General features: G+C 40.8%; 1 protein-coding gene across 1 annotated transcript; it reads right to left on the reverse strand.

Moving 5' to 3' along the window:
* Positions 1–181: 181 nt before the first annotated feature.
* Positions 182–23143, reverse strand: pros1 (protein S). The gene is made up of 14 exons (XM_012823337.3): positions 22600–23143; positions 21399–21556; positions 18174–18198; positions 17308–17391; positions 16986–17108; positions 16031–16156; positions 13934–14062; positions 12723–12963; positions 9595–9781; positions 8154–8318; positions 6076–6244; positions 5482–5618; positions 4681–4915; positions 182–2183 (listed from the first exon to the last, which is right to left on the reverse strand). Exons 1-14 carry the CDS (start codon positions 22676–22678, stop codon positions 2038–2040), a joined length of 2004 nt encoding a protein of 667 aa, XP_012678791.1. The 5' UTR covers positions 22679–23143; the 3' UTR covers positions 182–2037.
* Positions 23144–24154: the final 1011 nt, after the last annotated feature.

The raw sequence follows: 24154 nt of genomic DNA on the forward strand, positions 1-24154 counted from the left end.
AACACAAAAACTGACTTTCCTGACCTCATGGTATTTTGCTAGGTCAAAAACAGCCTCTGTCAGCGATGCAGAAGCTAAAATGGCCTTGGGGCCATGTCTCTATGGGTCATGGTGTGATGTTTTAGTAATCATTACAATTGGTCTATGGTGCAAGTTGCAACACATTTTACAAACCACAGTGTTTTGGTTTCAGTTGTTTTTATTAAAATACAAGATAAACAGATACACCATCAAAATCCAATAAACATCCAACACTGTACATTAAAATGAACTTGCCTCTTGGTCACATCAAGGTCTCTTCAGCTCTGAGACTTTTCAGCAAGTTTATCTGAGTAGGGCGGGGCATGTATTTGTAGACTATAAAGAAACATAATACTTGCTTCATTTAAAATGATGAAGTACAATAATGTCAGCAAATCTGACCAGCATGAGTTAACATATGAATATGGTTATGCTGTGGTAGTGCTAAAGGTACTGTCTTAATGTTCCAATTTACACGGAATAGTCATCTCTTAGAGCTCAGCTCTGCATCAATTTTGTGTAACAAACAAACTTAGGCTACGGCTCCAGAACTGCTCTTGCAATCATTACTAGCCTGTTTGTAAAAGGCTAAGACGGGAGGAGTGTTTTTCTAGTAAGTGTGTACTTTGGGTCTCTCTGATATACAACTTGTTTTGTTGTACCAGGGACATGAAGTACCTCAGCCAATTGTTGTAAAGTGTGAGCCTGTGATGTCAGATCACTTTCCAATGCAAACTGCCCCTAGATGTCAGATCCACTCCTAACAAACGCAATATAGCCAAATCAGTATAACAAGTATAGCGCAGTGGTTGCAGGCTAATACCATGCAATGCTTTAGTTCACATTTAATTAAGGTTTTGAGATGGAATTGAAGGCTACAGTCTACAGGCTAATTGGCTTCCTGGCCAATCCAAAAATGTGTCACAGAGACTCTCTGAATGTGGTGGGTTTTAACGGCCTGCAGATGGGAATTTATTTAATTTAATATATATATGTGTCACTTCAAGGGAATTATGTATACAGTAAGGTGCTAGTACAGTGTCCTGTATTGGTCGACGTTATTTTTGTTAATATTTCCAATGTAATAAAAACGTTTCCATAGATAGTGATTTGGTGTACGCACATCCAAAAAAACATTGAATAGGTGCACGCTCAAAGTGGTGAACAAAGAAACAAGATATCCTGCATTTCCTCATTTGTACAAGCTATTTATTCCTTTAAGTACTCATGTCCTTAAGACATCTAGGACAATAATGCCTTGCTCCAGGGACAACTTGGAAGCTTTCGCTGGGACAAAATGAAATGTGCTGCTTCAGATGCTACATGTATGCTGCTTCAGACGCTACATGTTTGCTGTTCAGCCCATCAGGGCATTTCTCTCCTTCCTGATACCCCATCTTATACTTTCATTAGCATTTACAGATTTGTGTTCATTCTCAACACAGAGGCACACAAATATGAATGGGAAAGATTTATTACATTGGAAATATTAACAAAAATAACATCTAACAATACAGCATAAAGCTATTAAGCACAGCATTAGCCTACACATATACACAGCATTACCCTACAACCATTGCACTATATTCGTTATACCGTTTTTCGCTATATTGTGTTTCGATGTGAATCCACTTCTAACAGTGGCAGTTTGCATTGGAAAGGATCTGTCCTCGCACATGTGAACGCCATCATCAGAGGTGATCAGGAGGACCAGGGACAAGTGTTACCCCAGGATATCAGAGTGACCGTGTACTTTGTGTGTGTGTGTGTGTGTGTGTGTGCTTTGTGCGTGTGTGTGTGTGTGTGTGTGTGTGTGTGTGTGTGTGTGTGTGTGTTTTGAAATGAGTTGTACAAACCAATAAACAGTCGATCAACCAACCCAAAGTCACTAAAAACCTATCATCTAGTTTTCCCTAATGCTCTTTCTTGCTTTTCATTGTTTCTGGATCAAAGCAATCTGGTGACGTGTCACAGAAACCTGCCTGTAAGCGCTGCTCCTAGTAGGCCATGGGTGGGTCAGGGGGACACCGGGGGGCAGGAGTGGGACTTGATGCTGTTGTGTTTGCTAAACGCATCATCAAAGTCCAGCTGTTGTCCATTCACAGAGATCTCTATACAGCCATGGTAGTAGGCGGACACTGGGGTAGAGGCAATGGGAAGATCTGGAGAAGTGGGTGTATAGTTGCAAAACAGTTAGTATATACACATATTGAATTTCTCTTTTCCTCAAAAAACACAATCAAAAGTAAGTAGCAATTAGGTAATTCATAAAGGTTTAGACCTTGGCAACTAAAACAAATACTGAAAAAGTAATGTCATTGCTGTATGGCAAACTAAAACAATTAGGGGGGATGCTATTTTACATCCAGCGGTCGAAGTGTTTTGGTGATCTACATGACTATCTAAGTGTTCCTGTTGCCTTCATTTCAGTCAGAAAACTTGAATTATTTAAGTAGCTATGCTTTTGCTTTTTGTATTTCTGGAAAAAAAGATTACAACACTACTAAATCACAGTAAGATTACAACAATACTAAGGTCACGGTAAGATTACAACACTACTAAGGTCACAGTAAGATTAAGTCACAGTAAGATTACAACAGTACTAAGTCACGGTAAGATTACATGGTTGTTGTTTTAGCTAACTGCGGTCTTAGTAGCTCTGGTTGTTTTGAGATTAACTTGGGTTCATTAATAATTACTGTTTATAACAGCTGCCTGTTTAATCTCGCACAGCCTGGCCTTTCTGTAGGGATTTTACAAGGTGCTGGTTGTCAGCTGCAATAAAATACATTTCATTTAAACGCCTTATAAACACTTTATAAAAAGTGTCAGCCCTCATGTGAAGCCCTCCATGTGAGAAGACTTATTTGTGTAAAGACCACGAGTCTTCCTGTGCGAGTCCACCGAGAAAGGACATGGGCCAGGCAGTCCCACAGAGAAGTCTCTTCCTTGTCTCACATAGTACTGTGCCTGACTGTGTTCCATCATAGTACTGTGCCTGACTGTGTTCCATCCTTCCCAGGCTTGCCGGGCAGGGACAAGTCTCAAAATCTCACCACCTGTCAACTGTTGTACCTCAGGGATCAGTACTTGGACCCCTCCTTTTTTCCATTTACACCACTTCTTTATGTGAGATCATCCATTCACACGGGTTCTTCTACCACTGTAGAAGATATTCTGCTATACTTGTTTTCCCCTGGATGCCTCCACAAGATCGGCTCAACTTCTGCATTCCTTAGTGATAGTTAAGTTTGGATGAAGTGCCGTCATCTTCATCTCAATTGTTTGAAACCTGAGCTCCTGGTATTCCCAGGCAATCTGTCTATCCCATAAAATATTAACATCCAACTTGGTTCATCATCATTGATCCCAACTAAAGCTGCACAAAACTTGGGTGTTAAGATTGATGACCAACTTCATTTCTCTGAGGATGCAGCTTCTGTCTCAGGGTCTTGTTGGTTCACTCATTGTTTTCAGAAGATCAGACCCTCTCTCACTCAATACGCTACACAATACTTTGTGCATGCCCTGGTTATTTCTAAACTCCACTAATGAAATGCAATTTTGTGTGGTGAGATTGTTGCAGATGATTCAGATTGTGCTGGCGCATATGCTCTTTGATCAGCCCTATGTAGGACACATGTAACTCCTCTGATAGTGACCCCTCACTGGTTCCCTGTAGGTGCAGGAACTTAATTTAAATCTCTCACTCTCACCTTGGATCGGCACCAGCCTATTTCAATTCTATGATTCAGCTCTCTGCAGAGGTCACAGTCAAGGCTCTTTTCATTTGTGGTTTCTCGGTGGTGGAAATACCTCTTTAATGCTGTCAGTTCCAGCAACAGCATTGAACTAACTAGTTCATTTGTTTCAGCCATACATTTAAAAATATATAATATAATTTTGGTATCATTATTAGTAGTAGTACTAGTAGTAGCAGTAGCAGCAGTAGTATTTTAAAGGTAGGGTAGGCGATTCTGGAGAATCCAGCAAGGGTAAGATTTAAAAGTATACAACTGAGCCTTGTGGAAGACTCCGGTGATTGGACATACGTTTTACAGCCCTGTGTCTGCCACAGATGACTGATTAAGCAATGTATTCAATGCTATTAGGATTTTAAGAGGGTTTCAAGAGGGTAACCATGTATTCTATGCTATTAAGATTTTAAGAGGGTTTCAAGAGGGTAACAATGTATTCAATGCTAATAGGATTTTAAGAGGGTTTCAAGAGGGTAACAATGTATTCAATGCTATTAGGATTTTAAGAGGGTTTCAAGAGGGTAACAAAAAATGCTTCGCTGACCCTGCCTTTAAGCTTGCTACGATTTAAGCATTTTAGACAGAGATTTGAACATGGAACTTATGGTTCAGGAGATAAGTGGTCTTACTATTATTATGGATAGGATTATGCTATGCAGTCAATACTGATGTGTTTTTGTGTTGTTTTGTTCTGTTGTTTTTAAATGTGATGTTATTCTGGTTAGATTTTCATTTGAGACATTGCATTGAGCTAACTCAGTAGTCGCTTGACATGTTTAAGCAAATACATATGCATGTTGCTAGCGTTTGGGAATGGGAGAGGGAAACAGAATAAGAGAGCTGGAAACAGAATAAGAGAGCTGGACAGTGCATACTAACCAGCTGGACAGTGCATACTAACCAGGAATTCCCCCAATGTAGGTGCCAACAGGCTCCTGCATGGTGAGATTGAGACGACTCAAGGCCTCCTGCAACAGAGGCTGTGTAGAGTAAGACACGTCTGTGTCGTTTGAGTTGGCCCAAATCTGGAGCTCTGCCTCCGACACGTTCAACTCCACTTCCAGTCGCTCGGGGTAACACAGCATCATAGTTTGGAGAGTTGCCACAGCGACACCATCCAGAAACAACTGCAGGTCCTAGACCGCCAACAAAAATGTATGATAGAATGACTTGAGGGTGTGCTTCTGTGTACTTCACTAAAGGCTTAAAGCAGCAGTTAGGCGTTTTGTTCTAGTGAGGTAACTTTAAAAAGATTATGTAAAAACCTTGTAAACAACAACAACATTACAGTTAACTCTGATACAAGCGTGCTAGCATGCTAACTGATGTCTATCGGCGACATTGTCCATCATTAACGGAAATGAGCTGAAGATCGACAGACAGTCTGCCGCACAGTAAGACGATTCCATTTAAATACCACAAACCATTATTACTAATTTCCAATTAATCAGTTACTGAATGAATTGGTTCACACACCTTACCATATACTGATAGTGTGGAAAGTGTGCATGGCTGTAGCACCAGCATTTGGCTTTGAGTGTTTGCTGACAAAAATGTAAAACAGTGTATTTCAAATCTTTGCATCCAGTAACATACCGTTTTAACTTCTCAGTTACTAGGCAACATCCGGTAGTTAAACAGGGGGAAACAAACCTGTGTAAGATGCTGCATGCATGTGAATGAGTTATGTCATAGCACTCACTGCGTCATGGGGTCCTTGCGTGACAACGGCCACTGACAGTGGAACTGTATTATTGGCGATGAGTGCAAACAGGACCCCTGTGCTTCTGGATGGTCGAATACTCATCTTCACATTGACCTTCCAGGACCCCGCCTCACCTACAGAAATAAGACATGTACGCGTCAGAAAATAAATATAGACTGTACATGTGAGGGAATGTTTATTTTATGAATACCGAATTTGTCTAACCTATAACCAAAAGAAAGGACTAGCAAAGGACATAAAAATAGAAATAGGCATATCAACTTAGTCTGATAAAATACACTACATCTTATTATTATTATTATTATTATTATTAATATTATTATTATTATTATGAGAGGAGGAAGAAGACCGTTTACTTTAGACCATCTAGCTCATACCAGTTACCCATCCTTACAATACCTAGACTACAGAGTCCATGTATTCAACACCATACATCTTATAAAGTCTAGAAAGTCTTTATAAAGTCTTATAATGTTTCAGACTTTCATCGCAAGCTGGTCTGTGCAACACTCCTTGTGAGTTGAGGGTGTGTTTCTGTGAGAGATTAAAGTAGCTGTGTGTGGTTCTCACTGTAGTCTAGGTTGAAATGGGCAAGCCCAGCCCCAGTGAAGAAGGACCCCTGCTCCACATGCACAAAGCAGTGCTTGCTCTCCTTCCCTTGAATCACCTCTTTCACTCCAGATGCCCCCTGGTTCATCAAATTCCATCCCCGAATACAACCATCTAACCGTGGGTTAATCTGAAATAAAAACACAGGATCAAAAATCATTTACACCCTTCAGTACATACGGTAAACACAAGATGTAGTGTCCAGACAAAAAGAAACGTATCAGTAACAGTAAACCTTGGGTACATGGTATTTATGCAAAACGAGCAAAATTATAGACTTTGTGGAAACACAGAACCAGATATATTTTACATATTTCTCATATTTGACACATTATAAAGTATATTTCATTCGTTTTTTTAAGCTGCTAGTGCAAGCAAGGGGTTAGGTGAGTGTATTCTCTTTTTGCTGTTGGTTTTGTATGTAAATAGATTTGGTTAAGGTTAAGGCTAGAATGTGGGGCTTCATTGATATCACCTGTGGAAAATTGGATAAAAGGACACACTAGGGCCAAAAGCAGGACATGCCATAAATCACGAAGACTTATTGTTAGCAAAAAACATGAAGGAATCACACTTGTCAGGTACAATAGTGGCATTATAAATCTGTGGTAAACAGCTTGCATACATTTCATACTAAAATGGCATAATGCCCTTCAACATGCAAGGCCGGTCATATGCAAAACCTATATATCAATGAGAGACAAAGACAAAAGCAAAAACCTTTTTATGTTTTATGTCCTATGCACCAACCACACCAAGTTAATTTTCTGTATGTGTAAAAATACTTGGCCAATAAAAATAAATCTGATTCTGCAATATATTTTAAATATTCACTTTTTCAAAATATTTAGGTATGATCATACAGCTTTCTAATATGCTCAGACATTTTGCAGTGTGTTATTGTGGCTCACATGTCTTTCAGAGTGCTATAACTATAGCAAGGTGCTAACAACATCAAGGGTAATGTAGGTCCCGTACATAAATGGCATGATAATAATGTAGGAATAAAATAAAAACACATGTTCATATATGTGAACATAATTTGCTGTACATGTATCCTATTTATTTGTTCTGTTACTGTCCATGAAATGGGCCATAATGATGTGTGTTAACACACCGGGTGTTCCTCAAAGTCAAGGAAGGTTCCATGACGGCTGCGTTTCAAGGATGCTATGTCATCGAATCCTGCCGAAGGACTGTTCCGATGTCTAGGCTAATTCAAATTCTACCAAGGACTAAGTCCTTCATTCAGAGAAAGGTCAAGGATGCAGCTGGTGTATCCTCTGTGTTCTTAAAGCACCCACCACATAGAGCCGTTTTTTAAAAAGTAGCGCGTAATTTGAAGGTGGGACCATTTCAGTGACGCACACCTGCACACTCGCTAGACTGTTCCATTGTTTGTTCTCTGAATGCTAGGAAGGAGTCTTGCCTAGCCTCGGAAGTACCCAACTTGGAAAGACTCGGAAGGACCTGTCCTCCCAAGGAAGCATCCTTGACTTTGAGAAACACCCACTTTTATCGAATATACTATGTGTGAAAAGGTGCAGAGTGGAGGATTTAGGGGGATCTATTAGCAGAAATAGAATATAGTATTCATAATTATATTTTCATCAGTGTTTCACCTCCTGTAACTACGAATCGTTACCACTACTTTGAATCGTTTTCGATAGCTTAGAATGAGCCCTTCATATCTACATAGGGAGCGGGTCCTCTTTCATGTTGCGCCGCCATGTTTCTACAGTAGCCCAGAACGGACAAACCAAAACACTGTCTCTAGAGAGAGCCTTTCGCATTCATATGGCACTTGATGGCCACCATAGGTTCTGCTACATGCTTGATTAGGGAGGGGTTTTCAGTTGGTTGCAATTCAGCAACCTTATCACTAGATGTCACTAGATCCTACACACTGGACCTTTAACATATTTATAGAAATTCGTCTATTCTTTCTATTAGACTTTTTTTCATATGTGTTCCTCAGCAGATGAAGTTAGAAGACAAAAGATGAACGAGAGATTTGTTACATCTTCAGAAGTACTTACGGGTTTGATGACACTGTCAGTACGGTTGGGCAAGCCGGCAATATAAACTTTTGTCTCCAGTTTCCCATTGACTGATGTAAAGAGACTCTCTGGGCTGTTGATACTCATGACAGCCTCTTTACTGATCTTGACACTGATGCTGTTCTCCAGTTCATCCACTGATATCTACAAAACAACCCAATATTAGCAGTTGCAAAAATACAAATAATAAAGCAACATCTCTACCTGAAATTCATATATGTTTTAAAATCATTCACCATGATATATACATGACATCTCTTTCCTAATACAGAGACACATAATTAAACCTCTTACATAACCCTCAGACTGATTTACAACATAATAGATCACTCTCACTAGCCATTAACACACAAACAACAACAAACAATAATTTCTATCCAACCATCAAACCATACTAAATTCACAATAACACACAACATAGACCACTGCCATTTGTGTTAAAAATAATAATAATATTCCTCTGATATACCCATACTGAACATAGTTACAAACTGCAAAAGAAACCCCTTTAACAGTCAGTCAATAAGATTTCCCCTTCCATGGCTCTGTCTCTGATCAGGGGACAGGCTGAACTGTAACACTCACAGACAGGACTGGATTAGGGACCCTGGCTGCACCTCCCAAACCTGCTCAACTAATATATGAAGCACTTCAAATGGAATATTTTACTCCAACTCATTTCTTTGTTGAAGATTTGAACATTAGAATATTGAGGTGTTTCAAAAAGATGTGGTCTAGTTTGGTGGAAAGGCCCAGATAGCTTATAACAAAATCTTGATGATGAGGATATGCAGGAGTCTGAATGGGTCTTATAGCATACAGGCTAAGCTCAAGATTCACACACAATATCCAATATCCACAATATCCTTAGCCATCACCCTGAGTTTGATACATTTTTTGCTGTTAAATTCTACAACATCAACATTTCATTCATTCTTCAAAGTGAGAAAGAGCAGTATGGCAGTTGTTGCTTGGCAATGCTTACTACCAAATGCTCTGGTTGGAACAATTTTCTGGGGGAGGAGAATGAATGAACAAAATTGTGAAACAAATCCCAATCTGGTGTGTTCAACTCAATGATATGGTAGTAGAACTGTTGTATGATCACAGCCTCCAGCCTGACGCCTATGGCCGAACCACAGTCATGAGGATATCCTTCATCAACCCCATGTCATATTACTTCATTCATTTTGCCATTCCACCATCATATTCACTAGACCCATGCAAAGTTAGAGTTCTCACAATACCACAAACAGTTTATCAAAATAATAGCACATTAACCCTACAAAACCAGCACCAGATAATAATAAGATAATTCACACATATCACAACAGTCCATAGAATCCAACTTCTCTCTGACAACATGAACAGTCTTATGGCTTTGACCTGACTGGTGTAGAGAGTTGAAAGTGAAGCTCACCACATGCCACTCTCCATCGTTGATGGCCTTCCCACCACTGGTGACTTTCAGGGAGTGCTGGTTCTTGAACTGGACTTCAATGCGGCCCCCACGCAGGCCAAGCATGAACCAGGATTCGTGCGACGACTCGGCATAGAGCACCACGCCTTCAGGGTCAAATGTGCGAAAGTCGAACTCTGCAGCAAACCTAAAAAGGTAAGAAGAATCTTAATGAATAAAATATCTAAAAAATGAAACTTAACTAAAACGTAAACTCCCATAATTCACTAGGGCTACACATTAATGGTATATCGTATTGATTAGGATTGGGAATATTGTCATGATTAGGATTACATTTGATATGATGTGTTAATCATGAGGTGTCACAATTACAATGTTCTACCTGGGTGTAGATTCCCACTGTGTTCAAATAAGTTCTTCACAGCAAATTAATGCTAGAACCAATCAGAGACAGAATCTTTGAGCCAATCAGAGACAGAATGCTAGGACCAATCAGAGACAGAATGCGAGAACCAATCAGAGACAGAATGCGAGAACCAATCAGAGACAGAATGCTGGAACCAATCAGAGACAGAATGCTAGAACCAATCAGAGACAGAATGCGAGAACCAATCAGAGACAGAATGCTAGAACCAATCAGAGACAGAATGCGAGAACCAATCAGAGACAGAATGCTAGGACCAATCAGAGACAGAATGCGAGAACCAATCAGAGACAGAATCTTTGAGCCTCGGACTCCTACTGGTTGACTTGTTCACACAGATGTTCACACAGTCACTAGGCTATACCAAACAGGCATAGACTATCAGTCCTTTTAATCCCAATCTGGAGTCAAATGTGTGGGCATAACTTTGATCTGCTATAACACCAGTCAGGCCTAATGACTGGTAAACATATGGCACACTTGGGGATGCCCTTTCTTCATGGAGAAATGAAGGCAAAATCCACAGTCACAATTACTGTCAGCTTCTGCTCAGAAAGGGCTATTTGGAGCCAGAGCATTAAAAGCAAGGGTTTGGAGCCAGAGTTACTCATGAGTCCCACAGCAAAAATGAATCCTGTTTGAACATCTGTCCTCATCACCTGTTTGAACATCTGTCCTTATTTCCTCAGCCAAGGAGGTTATGTATTTGGTTGAGTTTGCTTGTTTGTCTGGCTGATTGCCTGTCAGCAGGATTACACCAAAACTATTTTCATGAAACTTGGTGGAAGGGTGGAGCATGGACCAACAAAACCCATGAACCCACATTCTTCAACACGGCGATACACGGTGAGACACGGCATATTGGCCTTGGTCTGCGCTCCGTGAGTGCCCTTGAACACGGCGGGACACGAGACACGGTGAGACACGGTAAGACACGGCATATTGGCCTTGGTCTGCGCTCCGTGAGTGCCCTTCTGCTTGCCATTGCTACATTGAAGTGGGCGGTCTTAATCATTGTACTGCAGTTGAAGACAGATGTCACGAGACCTGTGGTTGCTTCACTTCATAGTTAAACTCACTGTGTGTATGCTTTATGCAGTACATGACCAGACCCCACAGATGCTGTCATTCACTTTTGTTCATCTCAACACACTCACAATTGTACCCTGCTATAAATGTACTGCTGCCCATCACTTGTTTGAGAAAGAAATTACATTGTAAACTTATAGATAAACAGCCATTTAATTCAACTGATTACTCCTGCTTCATATCATGAGGACTTGACAAGCATCTCTTTTGCATAAACCCTCTCTCTCTTTTTCTCTCTCTATGTATGTAGCCGGGATGGCCTCGCAGCGATGTAACAAAAACGGGAGGCAGTGTCTGGGATGTTTTGTTGAAATGGCAAATGTTTTATATATGTTTTATATCAAATGTTTTATATATGTTTCGTCGGCCAAACATGCCAGAATGGAGAAAAACCAAAAAGAAACAGAAACTCCAAACAATGATTCTCAATAAATAAATAAACCCTAAACAATTCAGCTCCAAATTAAACAAGTAACTATCAATCATTAGAAGTTAACTTAAGAATTCGTCGCTCTCCAAACTAAACAATTCGCCTATAGTCGTCACAAAGGGGTGGGAAGTTGTTCCCCTGACTCTCGCTCTCGACACCTGTTCTGCGCCGGCATTTTATACAACCGGCCTGAACCATTGCCACATCATAAATCAATTAATACACATCGCTATTCCTGACTAATCACAAAATACATTTACATAGGTGCAAACAGCCGTGTTTACCCAAAGACAATAATATTCTATTAATACATACTCTAAATAATCACTCATACACACTACGCACCCCTCTCATCCCACCAACTTGACGTGGGCACGTCTGACGTTCCATTCGACAACAGTTCAAAAGTTCTTCCCGACTTTCAATCGGGTCGGTCCTTTGTGCTGCATCTGGCCGTCAACCTGCCAACGCACGGCAAGTAGTCTGCCACTGTCCAGCCCTGCCACGTGTTGAAGGGAAGGCCTTTCAGTGTCGGTATTTTCAGTGTATGTATCTTTACCGAGGTGGTCGTGATCGCGATGCGATATGTTGGTAGTGTTTGTGTGCCAATAAACATATGTTTGTACCCCGCGCTGTCCAGTGTGTTCGTGTTAGCCCAGGATTGTATCTCCGTAGCGGTAACGGGAAGCCGCACTGTTACACTCTCTCTCACACACACACACACATACATAATTCCACACTAAACTATAATGGCTTAATGCCACTCATTTGGAAATAACAGACCAACTTTGAAAAAGTTTCTTTCAGTTCTGGTTCATAATGTTGACTATAATGAGACTACCAACCTTTGATTTGACATTTTGATTCAACTTGATTTAGTTTGTCTGTACACACAATAATTCCTATTGTGGAAAGCTATAATTCCCCATTAGGGAACAGAATCTGCCAAGCAGGTCAGAGAACAACATGTTCCACAAGACCTTGATAACAAAGATTTGTCCTTGAACTTACAGTTTACCAAAATGTGAACACCTTAGTTCTCCAAAAGTAATCAGACATTTGCAAGAAAGTAGCAAAGAATATTCTCTGTATGATAAAAATGGACAAAATGAAGAAAACACTGGAAATGGCCTTGAAGTAAAGACACATTTTCATGTTATTGTACCATGTCCAGTTGGTACTCACTTGGTGTTCTCTGGGAGTCGGAAGCGCAGATATATGACGGGCAGGCCAGCAAACTGTTCCCCCAGATAGAGCATCTCAGAGTGTCTGTCATCCTGGAGCTGCACACACTCGGGGATCTCCACGCAGGACCGGCCATCGGGGGCCAGGCCCAGACCCTTGCGGCCATCGCAGTAACACACGTAGCTGCCCTCCGTGTTCACACACTCACCCTGACAGACGCTCTGCTCACACTCATCCACATCTGGATCAACAAAGGGATCAGCACACACATGTCAAAATACATGCACACACATTTTAAAATACATGCACACACATTTTAAAATACATGCACACACATTTTAAAATACATGCACACACATTTTAAAATACATGCACAGTGCACACACATTTTCAAGAACATAAAAACAAAGCACCTGATAACTTCCCATCTTGCCTTTTTAGGATCTGGTTTATAGAGACCACTGTGGTGGTGTCAGTGAAATGGAGACACTATATTTGACGAATTCTGCTGTGTCAATCTCACTTTTGCTGATCTATGCAGCAAATCAATAAAGGTAGATGTGTCATTCAGGTGTGCTTAATTAGATCATAGATGCCAAGGAGGAGATGTTGCCACTGAATTATTTAAACAGGCAGCAGACCAGTCTCCTCTGTTTCTCACGGCTTCCATTTTCCACTAAAGTGAAAGAGTGGATGCAGATTCTTTATAAGTGGTTGATTATGTGAAGACTGTACTAATATATTTTGCTTTCTAGTGAGGTGGTTAGCAACAGAAACCCTATTGTGCTTACAATGTTAGATAGGCTAGCTCTGTGCCTGGCTATCTGTGGCCCACCAGGCCCAAAAATAACTGTGGTACCATTTGCTCTTTGTGTGAACCTTAGTCTGAGAAATACTGAAAATAAAGTGTAAAAAAAGCTGTCTGTAAAAACAGTTCAACAGAGGAAGGAATATATAGACCAGAAGGGTCTGAAAACGTTCCATTTGCACTGTACAAAATATGGCTTTACTATGGTTGAAAGGATTTGCTTGCCTTTCACCTTTATCTGTCGTCTGTTTATCAAGATTTGGAACAACAAGCAGCGGTACTATTATCAGACCAGACAAGACTCTCATATTCTCTAGATGTTGTTCTCACCCTGACACTCTCAAGCAGTGGTACTATTATCAGACCAGGCAAGACTCTCATATTCTCTAGATGTTGTTCTCACCCTGACACTCTCGTGCGGTGAAGTTGTACTTGAAGCCAGAGGGGCATCTGCATTCATACATGCCCGGCGTGTTGACACACTGAGCCGGCTCCTCACAGCTGCTAGGGTACAGCATACATTCATTAATATCTGCAGAGGAAAGAGACACACACAAACAAAAGGAAGGGTCAACTGCATGCACAAAATACCAAATGAACATGAAGTAAATAAGAACACCAATTATGTATTTCATGGTTGGCAAAAACAGCTGGTTTACGCTAACAAAAGTCGATGACTGGAAAGCATCAGGCACTTGTGAGGTTTTCCAAACAAAGTTGCGTAATACTACAAAGTTCAGCTAAGTCAATAAATGTTTGAGTCTCTGGTACAACAAGTTAAACATAATGTCCACAAAATGTGTCTGTGTGTATATGCATTAGCGGTGTAACTTTGAGAGGTCAGTGCTGGTGACGCCATGTGTCTTGTGTTAGTATGTGTCCATGTCTTGAATGCCCTGAAGTTTGGTGCATTTGTTTTTGTGCTGACCCAAACTTTGAAATGAGTTATGTTTTGTTTCTCCAAACAGCATTCCAGCTGCAGCTGTTCCACATCTAAACCCTCTATCAGACTGCTCTTCTTTGTGGGAGTGAAATCAGCTGGGCATCAGGCCAAGATACAAGCCAAGCATGCTCACATACACATACACTCCACACACCCCACACATTAATCCCCACCGCAGGGAGCAGATCATGATAACCATCGGGTGTTCCATGTCCTTAAACTCTTTCACTCAACAAACATGTTGTTCCCAAAACTGAACTTGTTTCCAGAATCGAACATAACAATCCTTCCTAATTTATAGCAGCTTTAGAGGAAGGAGCAGGGGAGGCACGACTGACTTGACAGTGTTTGAAAAATGATATAACTACATAAGAAGTGATGATACTAATCCCCAAATGTAATATAAATGAGCACAGACTCTCTGGTCCAAACTAGACGTCCGGTGGCCTTCCCATTCGGACTTTGATATTTAAGTGGTTGGCACAGACTACACAACTCCAGAAGTGACAACAAGTGACACTAACTGGCCACATACTGCATTTTCCACTGTAAAGAAGCCCCACCAAAGTCATCCCATAGCAAAATTGCTTTTAGAGAAAAAACACAGATCATTTGCACATTTAATTCTAGCAACATAATAAATGTGGTCTCAACACAAACTGACCAACAAACAAATGTAAGTTTCTCCCACTCGAATGTCAAATCTGTCCATGTTATTACTACTGAAGTACAAGCCAGCAGAACGCTATAATTGCACATATGAATGTGACGATTGTACATCTTCCTAACTGTAATTTTAAACTCAGCTGTAAAACTTTTCCTCCAGACCATGACTAAGATGCAAATGTACTGATACTATGCCAAATACCATAGCTGAGTACTCTTGGATGGTCCTGTTCACCTGTGCAGTGTGTGTGTCTCACCTGTGCAGTGTGTGTGTCTCACCTGTGCAGTGTGTCACCTGTGCAGTGTGTGTGTCTCACCTGTGGAGTGTGTGTGTCTCACCTGTGCAGTGTGTCACCTGTGCAGTGTGTGTGTCTCACCTGTGCAGTGTGTGTGTGTCTCACCTGTGCAGTGTGTGTGTCTCACTCACCTGTGCAGTGTGTGTGTCTCACCTGTGCAGTGTGTGTGTCTCACCTGTGCAGTGTGTGTGTCTCACCTGTGCAGTGTGTGTGTGTCACCTGTGCAGTGTGTGTGTCTCACCTGTGCAGTGTGTGTGTCTCACCTGTGCAGTGTGTGTGTCACCTGTGCAGTGTGTGTCTCACCTGTGCAGTTTGTGTGTCTTGTTCACCTGTGCAGTGTGTGTGTCTCACCTGTGCAGTGTGTGTGTCACCTGTGCAGTTTGTGTGTCTTGTTCACCTGTGCAGTGTGTGTGTCTCACCTGTGCAGTGTGTGTGTCACCTGTGCAGTGTGTGTCTCACCTGTGCAGTTTGTGTGTCTTGTTCACCTGTGCAGTGTGTGTGTCTCACCTGTGCAGTGTGTGTGTCACCTGTGCAGTGTGTGTTTCACCTGTGCAGTTTGTGTGTCTTGTTCACCTGTGCAGTGTGTGTGTCTCACCTGTGCAGTGTGTCTTGTCGTTGGAGAAGTAACCATCCTCACACATACAACGGTAGCTGCCTGGGAAGTTGTAACACTTCTGATTGCATCCCGCAGGGAACTCTGGGTCACTGCATTCATTGATGTCTAGTGAGTTAATAAAGCAATACACTTTTAAGAAATTCAGTGTATGATAAAACTAACTTCATAAACATTCACGTGCTTGGTGTGGATACTGTATAAAACTACTGTAGAAATATCAAAATACCGTTTCTATTGAACATAAATACAAACACTGGAACAATTGTTCCACATTATTCTTAATACCTGACTTAACACCTCAGCAAACTACTACAATGTAATTCAGCTTACATCTCTTTGTTAAACCACATAGACAAATCAAAACAGAATGAATGCATGTACATTCAAATAAGAAGCAGTAAACAACATGTTATGATTGTTAACAACATGGCTTCGAGGCTGGAGCCACAGGGTGCTCTAAAGGGTCTACCTCTAGAACTAAGGAACTTGAGGTGGCTGTGTATGCCCACAGTTCTGGAGCTTACATGTCTGGATGTTTGCCTACCTGGGCCACAAGTGAGTTGGCACCTCCAACCATAGCACAGAGGGCCACTGAAGAGGACACTCCCACACCGCAGTGGGAGAGAGTGAATTTACATCAAAAGTGCAGGTAAAGGTCCAGTATTTAGCCAAAACCACTTACATAGGCATCCTGCAGTGGTGATGCTAACCCAATTCACATGTTTTGAGTAAGAGACTTGTTAGAGCATAACCCCCTTCACTTTGCCATCGATGTCAGAAAGTCAGCTCCCAAAGGCTTCAAAGTCATTCCATCATATTATAAAACTTAAACTAATGAATGTTGATCTTGGTTATGGCCTAGTAGTGTGATAACTAGCCCTATTAACTAATGAACATATGAGTTATGGACATTATTTTCTAAGAATCTACCCACCATCCTCACAGCGCAGGCCCCTCCATCCAGGCTTGCACACACATGAGAAGGAGGCCTGGCCATCGATGCAGCGCTCGGAACCCTCCTTATAGCATGGCATTGGAGTGCACTGGTCACTGATCTCTGCACAAACACATGCATCCATTCCACACACAGACATCCATACATACATATTCAAGTTCAAAAGTACAACCATTCAAGACCAGGATAAATTCTATTCACAAAAAAATGGATATACTACAAGCTTCAAAACATACTTCTTTGAAAGATGTAATTTGTACGAGACATACAATGTCCACAGCCGTTCACCATGGACACACACCTTTGACACACGTCCGTAGGTCCTGAGGGATGCTGGGGTCCGAGCTGGGTTGGTTGATGCCCACACGGTGTGATCCAAGACACACTGGAATGGAGAGTCTGACATTATTAGTGACACCACTTAGTCATTTAAAACTATGTCAACGGTGTAGAAGCTAAATATTCAATTCAATTAATTTATATATCACCATTAGCTACTTAAGTTGGCTCAAGGCCCTGTTGATCTTCCCAGCTGTATATGTGAGTGTGCATGAGTGTGTATGTGTGCGTGTGTGTGTGCCTGTGTGCGTGTGTGCGTGTGTGTGTGTGTGCCTGTGTGTGTGTGTGTGTGTGTGTGTGTGCATGCATGCATGAGATCCTCCTAACTGGATTTGAGGGTTTGAGTGGACTATTGTCTCACTACATTCAGAGAAATGCATGTGTGGTTGGTCCATATGAGTGTTATCTATGCATTCTTAAAATCAACATTTATTGGACATTTTCAAAGTTCAATGTGCCGTATGATCTACTTTACTCCGTTTGAGCAGGGCTATACTTCAACTTCAGTTTACATCACAATCAATAATTTATTTTCTAATCAAATAGATTGGTAACAGCAGAGATGGCACTTCATTTGTGTGGTCTGTTGAAAGACTTGCAAACACATTGTACATCTATGAAAGGATGAAAACAGTACTGCTAATCTAATAGAATCTGATACTACAGTGCTCTTGCTGATGTAATTATTATGTTTGTGGGAAATAAGGTATTATGTTGTATTAGGCAACATTTGTAGGAACGTATTACATTTGTAGGTGTAACAAAATCAACTATTTGACAGTTACAGTTAAAACTAACACTGACAACTAATGAAAGTGAAAGACTTACCAACATATTTTGGATAGAAGTACTCCTAAAAAACAAACAGGAAAGAGACACTTCAGTTCCAAAATGACTTTGTTGATCAAGGATACTTCTAGTTTCTGTTTGTTTAGGTTTTGTTTTGCCTGTTTACATTTTTGGACCATCTGGTTACACCTACCAATAGCACAATCACTCAATTTCTGTATCTCCACCCATGGGAGTATTACATAGACCTGCAGAGCATGGGAACTGTGTGCTTTACAAGAAATGCCCAGGGCAGAAAGTCTGGAAATGATGATATGGTGATTCACTCTGCTAACAAGTCTAGTAAGATAACAGCTGATGACTGAGCCGAAGCTTTTGCAACTCTCAGAACTTCAGTGTCCCACTGTTATTGTATGACTGTGACCAGTTTTTCCATTGTCACATTGAATTATGTCCTTGTGTTTGTCATGAAATTTGAAGAGTTCTAGACTTAAGAACCCGCCTGTGAAATAGAGCTGACTGAAGTGGCGTGGGTTAAAATGGAACTCAGGACACAAGTATCTCTGTTGAAACTGTAGAACATAACGTGTTAACGTTGCCCCAATAACACCTGCAGCAGTGATATATTTTCCATAAACACTGCCTCTCATTTACTAGGCTTAATTATCGGCTTGATTACTCATTGCTTTGTATTGCATTATTATTGTGTGAATTCCAGTAGTTTCATCACTATATGCTTGCAATAGCATATACTATGTCATTGCAGTTGACTGCCAATGCTTGAAATGGAAGCATAGACATGGTGGTGAAAGATCATTAATAGACATGATGGTGAAAGATCATTAATAGACATGATGGTGAAAGATCATTAATAGACATGATGGTGAAAGATCATTAATAGACATGATGGTGAAAGATCATTAATAGACATGATGGTGAAAGATAATCAATCCAGTTGAATAATCCACTTCCGTCACTTGAATACATTTCTGGCTGATTTCTTGAAAGTCAGCTTCTGATGATCAGGTATATTTGTACAAGACATTTGTTTAGACTTGTTTGTAGAACTACTTCTCTCCACCTTTCCTTGAAGTCTTTTCTGTAGTTCCAGTCCAAACAACTGAAGCTAGTGTTAAATAGAGACTCCATAGCTCCCTTGACAGTGAGAGGATTGGACGCAATAGTGTGTGTCTCTGAAGGTTCCTGGTTCCTTTAATTTTGCAACTGTTTTCACATGGCAAATTAACCTAAACTACAGACGAAATGTGGCTAAATGCAGTCTGGAACAACTTTTTTTGGTATGGACGGAGTTTTGTGCCACCTTCAAATGCAAACATAATTTGGGGATGAAGAGGAAAACCAATGGCGACAACGTCTTGTTCTATAGTGCGCAGCATGCAAACACTGGGCTATGTGGAAATACAATGCTCAAGAGTTATTGCTTTTCACTGTGTGATGTGAAGAGAACGTGCCACATTGAAAAGCAAAATCATCATTTCATTGATCTGCATCTTGTTTCACCATCTAGAAAAACAGAGAAGGGATAACATCACACACAATTTAATAATTAAATTGTGCCATACCGCACCAAAATAGAATAGGTGTCTGCTTTTATCCTAACGCTCTACCGGCTTATTTTCTTTATCCAAAAGTACATACGGAGACCGTGTCACCAGGATATCAAATCACTGGCCAATCACAGTCCTCTAACAAACAGGGGGCGTGGTTGACGTTGCCAATCACTTACTCTTAAGGGAAAATTGACTTAACCCTTGTTTTTAAAAACTTTTATTCTGATAATTGTCCATGCCAAAAACTCTTTGTATGGTTAATAGGACCACAAACAACTTGAAAAACCTTTGTGAAAATGTTTTGTCTCCCTAAGAGGTCGAAGCAATGTCTATTAGTCTATGGCTATCTATGGAATTCCTAGCCCTCTGTCTGCAAACAACACTGCAGCGCAACGTTCAAGACAAGATAATAAAAAGGCTTGTATGTATGTCACCAACGTTGACATGAAATTAAGCAGGCAAGACTGTTTCAGCTAACCAGGTACCATGCCAGAAACATACTACGTTAAGCTAAGTCATGACAAGCTAACTTTAATCTACTAACGTTAGCTAGCTGGATAGAGGGGTATAGGCCATTTAGAAAAAGCTGAGTGATAGCAGCTGATATGACTTTTTTTTGCTATCCACCACATGTAGCTCACTAGCTTACCACTCAACAAGCTATGCTCTAATCTAAGTTGGCCGCTTTCACTCAGCTTCCCATGGACTGGCTGGCCACATCTCTCTCCCTGGCCCGGAGGTGCTGGAGAGGATGGCATTGTACGCCACCGCCACCCGATTTGCTAGAGGACTGTGACTGGACAGTGATTAGCTTTCCTGGTGGCACTATCTCAGTAAAGCAAAGAAACCTTTTCCACTTTGGTGTGGTACGGCAATATTTCATCATTAAATCATTCATTATTGTGTGTAATGTAACCCTTTCTAGTAGTTTTTCTGAATTGTATGCAAATCAATGAAATTATAATTCTGCTTTCATTGTGGCACATTCCCTTTACATCACAAAGTGAACAGCAACGGCTTTTGTGCACTGCGTGTCCACATGGCACGTCTCTGCATGCTGCACACTGTAAAACAATACGCTGTGGCCATTGGTTTTCCTCTTACCCTAGAATTGTGTTTGCATTTCAAGGTAGCATGAAATCCGCTCCATACTTGTGTGTGCAGAGATAGGAAAATATGATTTTGTGTTTCATTATTCATTGTGTTTCATTTTGTGTTTCACCAAACCGACTTTGCCCTGTCACAAAATCAATGTTTTCTCTTTGCGAGCAGACTTTGTGTGCTGAATAGGACATTAGGACCCAACTGTCCTTCAGCTCACTTATGGTGACTGCGTTAGATTGGGCTTAACCAAAGCCTGAAGAGAGACAGAGATGTTTTTAACAGAATTTTTTTTTTTTATTTCAGCCAACAGCAATCCCATAATACATACATTTAGATTGAGGTTTTGTAGTTAGCTTGCATATAGCTTTTGTAGCGAATAATGCAAACATTGACAATTACTGAAGCCCTTCTATGTAATTTAGTAAATGTTCAGGTAATTTTCTGTCTTTCCGGAAAAGTCCTTTCATGCAATTTGAGAATACTGCCAGGAAGTATACAAAGTCATTTAAAACAAGAAAAGTTATAAGCGAAAAGTCCCAGGTTTGGGAACTGAAAGAGGATGAGACTCCCATAGGAGGAGATGACTCACCGTTTCAGGGTAGTTCTCAAAGATCTCTCGCGCCTCCTCCTTGTTGCAAAGTTCTTCTATGCACTCCCGCTCCAGGTTTCCCTTATTGGTCTCCTCAAAGAGGGAGTTAGCACGTCGCTGACGCACCAGGAACTGTGACGCCTTGCTCTGTGTCAAGACTAGAAGGCATAGATCCACATTCAAAACTAACACTCACTTATGATAAGAAAGATAAAGCAAAAAGAATAATTTGCATAGAATATGCCCTTACATTTGTGCATATTATATACAGATTTTGTGTGTCTGTGTATGTATGTATGTATGTATGTATGTATGTGACAGAGAGAGAGAGAGCCCATCAGAAAGTAAGAGTGCAGAGAGATAAAGAGAGAGCAGAGTTTCAATATCTGTTGTACAAGTGCAAGGCCGTGGACTAAAACTATTGGCACTCTGTATAAACACATTATATTCACTCCTGTTGCTACCCAATTCCATCTTCATGTACATAGCCAACACACATTTCTTTCAGAGTAAACAGCAATTGCACATTTTTATATATCACAGATTTGTACCTCGATTCTAACACATAGCCGACCTAGATTAAAGTAACAGCATTGGCTACACAAATTGAACCCGGTTGCAGAATGTATGTGGTCAGCTTGTGATTGATAGGAACCCAGCTGGCCTGATCGAACCAGACCAACCCCAGATGTCTCGCTTTGTTCAGTTATGGCGTATTGTTTCCTCGCCTAAATATCTCGATTTAACCCGATTATACGCATCCACTGTGAGAGCCAGTTGTTTTTACGCAGGGATTAACGTCCCCACGTGTTTGCTTCAAGGCTATTTATAGCGAGCACATAACTAAAAACACAGTGATTCTCGTCAGACCTGAAATTACAATAGGGCAGTCACATCCAGTTTAAGTTACAAATAGGAGACTTCGTTATTCACGTCGGAATTTGCGTAGGCTATATTTTTCGCAACTTCAAACCCTTATATCTCACTTTAGCCCAAACTGAAGTGACGCATTTTTTGCACAACAAAGCACACACTAACTTATTTTACGATGTTTCTGTATTAATCAGCATTCCTACAGACCGACACGTACGACTGAAAATAAATCAGGGCTTAGGAGTCTAAAACTACCACGACTTCTCATGGACTTCCCCGATTCAGTTAGTACAAAAGTTCGTGATGTGCGCTGTGTAGCAGTACTTACATCGATGGGCATCGCAGAGTACTGCGAGAAGTACAAGACATGCTGCAGACTCCCCTAGAGCTGTTTTTTTCCTCCACATAATCAAGCCGTTCAGGTTGAAGTAGGCCTGGGACTACTGCCTCTCGGGCTGTAAGGATCAGCTCCGTTAGAAAAGTTTATTCCTCCCGAAAATGTTTTCGCTGTTTCGGCGAATGGAGTAGGGCAAGCGCCAGAGAACGCATAAGCCAGAGCAAGTCAACAAAGAGAGCGCTAACACGCGCACACACACTACCTAACCTAACTGCATCACGCAGTCAACACATAGGCTAGCATATCATGCGATGATTCAAATGTATTGTTTGAACTGGAAGTTACTATTCTGTGTTCCCTATGAGATTATAACAGGGAAACCTCCCCGAGTGTTTTTGAACATTGTCCAGTATTTACAAAACATTCATGATCGATAAATCACAACTATGAATCACAATGTTAGTCACAAGTCAAACATTTCCCCATGCAATATCAAATAATGTTGCAACTGTGATGTGCAGGACACATTGCCAGCGTCATTCTCTATCGACATTTGTAGCCCACTTCTGAAGGAATTCGTTTTACGGAGTTCCTGTTAGTTGGATATGAAAATAAATGTTGGGCCAATTGGGGGCGATCCAAATGCAGTGGGAATTTCAACTCATCAGCGGAAGACCCATATTTGGTCATATCCCTATCAGTCCTTCTCACTATTAGCCTTTTCACCTTCACTTTCAACGACATGTGCCTAAGTTAAAGCGTCACTATGTCAGTTTATGCCGTTTTAATGCAGTTAAGATATGCTTTTGTAGGATCCAATTTTTACATTCTCAAATCATTTTGGCGGTATGTGTGCAATAGAAATGTACACAGTTGTTCCACTAGCCTCCATTATAATCCACTATATTATTTTTAATCCACTAGCTATAGTTTTGTGCTCTGGGTTGGAAATCTCACGAGAATATGTGAACAGATTTTACCCTTAGGCCTACTCAGTTGCAAAATGGCTGTCGCCTAAATACATCAGTTTGTAACCTGGGCAGCTTTTCAGTACAGAACCTTATTCTTGTTAACCTCATTCCAATTTAATTTGATTTCCACAAACCCCAAACTACATATATTCATTCTTGGGACTGCTGAACTGTCCAGCTTTGTAATGGTACAACATAGTCACTTAATGGCATAGTCTGCTTGATGTCTTTTTCTGGTTTTAATTGTGTACTCTAAACTTAAATAAAGATTTGTATTGCATTCAAGAAATGTGTGTGTGTATTTGAGTATCTCATGATGTTAAAGATTGTTTGTGAAGGCAGATAAGGCAGTTTGTTGTAGCTAAGGCTAGTGTACAATAGCGTTGCATGCACTACAACATGAAAAAAGACAATGTAGCCTTGGAAGGCAAAGCTGGATGAAATAAGAAGGCAAACAATCATGAATGATCATTTGTCAATGAATGTTTAAGATTTGACGTAAAGTATAAATTACAGGGCTCTCAAGTGTCACGCATTGAGCGTGACAGTCACTCATTTCGGTCTTTAGTCACGCA

Source organism: Clupea harengus, chromosome 21 (genome assembly GCF_900700415.2).
Source record: "Clupea harengus chromosome 21, Ch_v2.0.2, whole genome shotgun sequence".
NCBI lineage: Eukaryota > Metazoa > Chordata > Actinopteri > Clupeiformes > Clupeidae > Clupea > Clupea harengus.